Source organism: Rosa chinensis, chromosome 2 (genome assembly GCF_002994745.2).
Source record: "Rosa chinensis cultivar Old Blush chromosome 2, RchiOBHm-V2, whole genome shotgun sequence".
NCBI classification, from domain to species: Eukaryota; Viridiplantae; Streptophyta; class Magnoliopsida; order Rosales; family Rosaceae; genus Rosa; species Rosa chinensis.
This window is the reverse complement of record NC_037089.1, coordinates 6,566,769-6,573,482: the sequence shown is the minus strand read 5'-3', so window position 1 is coordinate 6,573,482 and position 6,714 is coordinate 6,566,769. Positions and strand designations below refer to the sequence as shown.

The following is a 6,714-nucleotide window of genomic DNA, read 5'->3' as shown; positions in this document are numbered from 1 at the left end:
CATAAGTTACAGAGCTTAATTGCTATTGTTAAATTATCATTGCATTGATCATTCTTGCCATATATATAATCCCTAGCTTTCCAGATAAAAACATACAACAAGAAATTCAATCTCCTTTGTTTCCTTTTCGAGCTCAAAGTATTCATGTGTTTCTTTTAATTTATCTATTCCTCGAAAAGAGTTTCAAGCTGTTCAATACGATCCGAGTATTGTGAGTGTACACCTACAAGGATCGAGGTTGTTGTACCCTGGAGGGTAGGGAGCAACAAACCTACTACACCGAGACATTGTCTCCGGGGGGCTAAATCTACTCTTAAAGGCAGTGTTTACACGCCTCAACCTTAAACTCTTTTTGAAGTAATCATTGGGTGGCGGCTCGCAAATCTAAAAGATAAGTGTTGATCTTCTATTTTCAGCTTATGTGATTATATTTATTTACTAATAAAATATTTTATTTGTGGAATTTTGTAGGTAACGAAATCTGGTGACGGAAGTAGCATTCATTGACCAAATTTTCCAACACTTACCAAACTCTACAATAGGAATGGAAAATTAATTCCAGAATTTAATTTTCAGTAATGTTCCAAACACTCTTATGGAAATACCAGAACCTATTCCATTCCATATCGGTGTGGAAAGGAAAATAAATCCTTTTCCTATTTTGATATTCCTATCAACCAAACGGGGCCTGAAGACATCGTTGAAAACCCCATCCATAGTGGCTGCATCTTTTGTCGGCTGTTTTATCGTTGTTTTAAATATTGTCATTATTGAATGCAATTGAATGAGAAATTAATTTAGCAAGTAATTAAATAGAATTACTCTACAATTAAGGGCATGTTTACTTACTTGGAATGGAATGGAATGTAATGAAATGATTACGGAGTAAAAACACTCCTGTGTTTACTAACACATAAAGGAATCGGAATGATTCCAGGTAAAAGAATTCATGTGTTTACTAACACATGAAGGAATCGGAATTGGTGTAGGTCCCACCTATTTATCAGGAATCGATTCCTGAATACTCAGGAATTCGATTACGAAGGGGGGAGATGGGTTTAGGAATCATTCCTCCGGAATCAATACCGATTCCTTTCTTCTCACATTCCACTTGTCTCCGATTCATGATTATTTTCCATTCCAAGTAAGTAAACGTGCCATAAACTGACACTCTAGAATGGTCTCTTACAAAACTGGCATTTGAAAACAAGAAAAAAACTTTACAGTTTGTAACCCTCATTAATTTGCGTCAGTTTAGGAATATAATCCATTTATTTCAATATTAATTCATTTCCTTACCTCAAATGGATCCCGTACCATTCAATGATTCAAATATGCACAACAGAATTTCAATATAAATTTTGGTCAATTACTGTATTTCATAAGGGTTTAATAGTTTGATTAGTTTCCAAAAGAAAAATTATTCTATGGTATAAGTATAGTATATATTAATTTAGATGGGCTAAGTATAGTATATATTAATATAGATGGGGCTAAATATAGTATAAAATAATTTAAATAAAGAAGGTATTAAAACAAATTTGGCCGGGTCCGGACACCCACGGTATATATAATTATAAATCCTCCAGAATTTCCAATAATCGGATTCACAGTAATTTGCCATCATCATCATGATTTCCCCCATCTTCCTCTTCGTGTTTTTTTTCATTCTTTCATATTCCTATGCTTCACATGTCCAAGACTTCTGTGTTGCAGACTACTCAGCTCCCCAAGGCCCCGTAGGCTACACATGCAAAGACCCTTCAAAGGTTACCGTAGATGATTTCGTCCTCTCGGGCCTTGGGGTGCCTGCTAACACTTCAAACATGTACAAGTTTGGATTCACAGCTGCATTTGCTTTTGACTTCTCTGGCCTCAATGGCCTCGGAGTTTCCATGGGTCGCGCAGACATAGAAGTTGGCGGCATTGTCCCCATCCACTCTCACCCCGGAGCTACCGAGCTAGTGGTTATTGGTGAAGGAAGTTCGATAATTGGTGGGTTCATTGCCTCAAACAACAAGGTTTATCAAAAGCCCCTGAACAAGGGTGACACAATGGTTCTTCCTCAAGGCTTGTATCACTTCTTTGTGAATCAGGGTAAAATTCCGGCAGTCATATATGCTGCTTTCAGTAGTGAAAGTCCAACCGTGCAGCTTTTGGACACATCACTGTTTAAAAATGATTTAGCCACTGATATCCTAGCAAAGACTACTTTACTTGATGTTGCTCAGATTGAGAAACTCAAAAAACTCTTTGGTGGTACTAATTAATATATTTGATGTACCACATGTTGTGAATTAATAATGATTCAATACTGTCTTTTAATCTCTTTACTAGCTCTCAGCCCTGATCCCGTTCAAGTGTTGGTTTGTGTCTGGCAAAACCATAGCAACCAAATAAATTCCAAGCAGGGGCGGAACTAGGATAGAAAGTTTGAAGGGGTCCAAAATGCAATTTTTCTTAAATGTAATTATGAAATATTCAAAATAACTATAAAAGCTAATTAGCAAAGAAGTAACTAATAGTTTCATACCAGCATTAAAACTAATTTTCAGTAAGAAATAAGGGTTTAATAGTTTCCAAAGAACACAAATTTAATCTAAAGTTAAACCAATTTTTTATTATATGGTACAAGTATGGTACGTACTAATTTAGGTGAACTAAATATGGTATATATTAATAATTTTTGAATAAAATAACTTAGTAAGGAAAATATTAAAATCCAGGGTCTAATTCTACCACAATTCTTCCTCCTAAGTTGTACGAGTCTATATTTTTCCCCAAAAGTATTATTTTTATGTTTTTTTCCCTTTTTCAGTGATTTTTGATTTCTATTTACTGTTTTGCCCCTATCTCTTAGATATTACTGTACGTGATGAAGATAAGTTTGTAAAATTACAAGCTTGTTTGGATTTAGGATGCGGCTATTGCCACTCTATCATTTTCTTTGTTCACCCTACTTGCTCATTACACCCTACGTTTTAATTTCAATTATTATAAAAAATAAATATTTTTAACGAAAATATCTCATTTAATTTATATTCATAAAAAGATTAAAATTTATTAAAATTTCCTAATAAAATCATAATCTGATTTACTCACATTTTTTTTAAAATTTTTTCTTTCAATTTCAACGTTCTCTATTTCAATCCATGTAAAAAGATTAGTAAATATATAACTATGATCAATGAAGAAGAGATTGATTTTTTTTATTTTTTTCTTTGTATTTTAAATTTATACTTTTGGTGTTCACAAAGAATATTGCAAAGATTTTGATGAAGTTAAAAATAATGGTTTTGTGAATTGAATAACAAATTAACAATGAAGAAGCAACAAAAAGGCAAAAAGAGAGTAATAAATTCAAATTTGGGTGGAGAAGATAAAAATTAATGTTATTCAATGAGAAATTAAGTAGTCTTTGTATTTAATTAATTACTGTTCAAGTAAATAATAACCAATTAATCATAAAACCCTAAGCGGCCTTGCTTTGCCGCACTAAACCCTAAGCAAACCGTCGGCCTCCTTCGTCAACGTTGTCCACCTTTTTCCATCACCACATCTAGATCTCTTCATGTCGAGTATTGATTCTGTCACCAAAAGTTTTGCTACCTCCCTGGCTATCGCTACCAATGAGGTTGTCGACATCTCCTCCATGGATAATGGGGGGGCACAGCGAAATGCCCAATCATACCTTCTGGCAAGGCCTCTAACTCTCAAGCCAAAAAATGCTGCTGACCTGCGTAGGCATTTTCGTCGAATTTGGGTGCTGAATAAAGTCTTCAGCGTTCAGCAGAAAGCCCCAAATCGTTTTCTTTTCTCCTTTGATCTTCGGGGCAATATAAATAAGGTATTGATGGGTGGACCGTGGAGTTTCAATCGTGCTTTGGTTGCTATTCAACCATACGATGGAGTTGCACCTCTGCAATCTGTAGAGATGGAGGATCTTTTCTTTTGGGTTCGCATCACCAATATGCCGCTAGCATATGAGCAGAGGAACACTATTGCCAATGTCGCCTCTGTTGCAGGTAAGTTTCTTCATCTGGATCAGAAGCTTTTTGATGCAAATCGTGAAATTAGGGTTAGGGTTTCTCATGCAATTTCGAAACCCTTCTTCATGCAAAAAATCCTAAAGTTTGGCAAAGGGGTTGAGCAGGAGGTCCACTTCTTTTTTGAGAATCTTGTGGGCAAATGCAGCATATGCTTTTGTGTGTCTCATAAGGAGGACGTCTGCAAGACTGAAATCACTGCCCGGCAGTCATGGTGGCTCCTACACCTGCGGCAAGGAAGCTTGCGCTCAATAGTCCCTTTTTATGGTTTCAGGAAAATCAGTTCAAGGATGGTTTGTTTCACTTCCAAGGGCATACCACCCCCATTCTTCCAACGGTAGGAAGATCTCTTTTTGGAGGTGTTGAGACAAGTAAGGTACGTAAACCTATTGTTCTTCGTCATGCAGAAAAACCACAAGCTAATGAAGACAATGCATTGGCCTTGGTATCGGTTGTAACTGACCAACCTACCAAGAGAGATCGGCCCTTCCCATCTCCAAAAAAGCTGCAATTCTTGATGTCTGATTTACTGGAGGGCAACACAAGCCCTATTGCTCCCTCCAAAAAGGTAAAAATGCCTGCATTCCCTACTAAATTCAATGCCAAATCTCTAAGACTGGTGGAGACCCCAGGTGATATGCTTGTGCCGGCAAAGGTCATGATGCCTAAACCTTCACAAGTTGAGTTGCATGGGGGAAAGAAGAAGAGAGGTAGGCCATTGGGAGCCAAAAATAAAAATCCTCCCAAAGCAAAAAAGGTTCCTGCTGAAGATGTCCTGGGTGTTCTGTATTCAGGTAAGCCTCCAAGCCCTAGTCTAATGGGCAAGGAGAAGATATAGGGTTTTCTTTATGTTTAGCCTATAAACTATGTAAATGTCTGGCATAGTTATAGGCTCACTTTAATAAGTGGGCGATAATTTCTAATATAGTTGGTCTATCCTATGTATCACCGTGGCTCCTCCACGAAGTCTTGTCTGGCCATTGTTATGTGTCAGCGGATGGGTATGTAATGGCCTTCTTGGCATGCGCTATTATCAATGGAATTACCATTTATTCAAAAAATAATAATAATACTGTTCAAGTAAATCCAGAATATGTGTCTGGCCCAAACTAGATGTTACTTGCTCTAGTTGAAATAGAGATATTCTCGGAGAATCTTAGGAGATATCCAATCAATGTACGATTATGTTCCAATGTACAACTCTATCTCTATGTTTGTAATCCTCTATATAAAGAGACCCCTATTAGCAAGCTCAAGCTTTGGAAGCAAATAGAGCAGCCTTAGAGGCAAATAAGGCGAAAGCCATCATCCTAATGACTCGTCATATGGATGATTCGCTCCAGTACGAGTATATGAATGAAGAAGACCCCAGAAGGTTGTGGGTCTCACTAGAAGAAAGATTTGGCAACGTCCGTGACTCCTTGCTTCCTGACCTAGAAGTGAGATGACATAGCCTCCGCTTCTGTGATTTCAGTCAGTTATTGACTACAACTCGGAAGCACTTCGCATTAAATCCTTAATGGACTTCTATGGAAAAGATATCACAGATGCGATGTTGATTGAGAGGACTCTCTCTACCTTCCCCGTCTCTGCATTGATGGTTGCTAAGAACTATCGAATCGATATTACTGCAGGACGGATCACAAGGTTTCATGAGCTTGTTGGAGCTATGAATGTAGCTGAAAAGCATGAAAACATCCTTGTGAAGAACTATAATTCAAGATCCGTGAAAACAGAGCATATTCCGGAATCCAATTATAGTCGCGCCCCTAATCTTAGGGATATTTCTGGACGTTCTGGTCCATATAACGCTCTAATTGGGAAGGTAACGGCCAAAATAGGCGAATACGGAACCGAAGAGGTCAACGTGGAAAGAGAGAGAGAGGCAATGCCTCTGGCCATGTTGGTGGCGCCACCAACACTAAGAGCCATCCTAATGACGCTTTCAAAACGCCTCAATCAATGGAGTCTGAGCACAGAGATGTATGTTCTCGATGTGGAGTATCCGGTCATTGGACACACATTTATAGAGCTCGTGAAGAAATTGTCACCGCCTACAAAGCATATTATGAAGCAAGAGAAGCTCACTATGTGAAACAAGAAGATGATCTAGAGTAAAGGGTTGAAGACTACAAATCTAGTTGGGATCAATAGATAGCCAATTCTGTTTATGTCTTTATTTTTCCAAGAGACGTAATAGGCAATTGCCATATATTTTTGCAGTAAATGCCCATGGTTTAGCCATTCTTCAAAGTAGGCTCACCCAAATTAAGTGTGATGTCAAGGAAGGTTATGAGATTAGTGGCACTTAAGCGAGCCTTGCTCCATCGACATCTCTCTACTCACCTGGTCACATTTATTTTGGAACTACCGAGAGAAGTTAGACGACTACCATTGTTTTGCATTAGCTAGCATTTTGGATTAGGTTTTCAGTTGTTTTCTTTTGTCAAAGAGACAATGATGTAACTCCGTTGGGTTATGAATAAAATTTCGAGTTCTTTTCATTATGACTCTATTTTGATTCTTAGCATATGACTTTGTGACTATGATGGCTGGGCCATCAATAATAATTCAAGGACATGGAATAGCCCAAGTTCCCTTGCTAAACGGCACCTTGATTACTGTCACATAAACTCTCTACGCTCATAGGGAAAATCACACCTATGAA

At 37.7% G+C, this 6,714-nt stretch overlaps 1 protein-coding gene across 1 annotated transcript; it reads left to right on the top strand.

Annotated features, from left to right (window-relative positions):
- The first annotated feature begins 1,606 nt into the window (after nt 1-1,606).
- LOC112186666 (auxin-binding protein ABP19a) lies at nt 1,607-2,325 on the top strand. Its single transcript, XM_024325163.2, has one exon. It carries the CDS (start codon nt 1,632-1,634, stop codon nt 2,268-2,270), a length of 639 nt encoding a protein of 212 aa, XP_024180931.1. The 5' UTR covers nt 1,607-1,631; the 3' UTR covers nt 2,271-2,325.
- Nucleotides 2,326-6,714: the final 4,389 nt, after the last annotated feature.

What these genes read in the sequence shown, in the direction of transcription:
- LOC112186666 (XM_024325163.2), top strand. Translation starts at nt 1,632, where the DNA reads ATGATTTCCCCCATCTTCCTCTTCGTGTTTTTTTTCATTCTTTCATAT.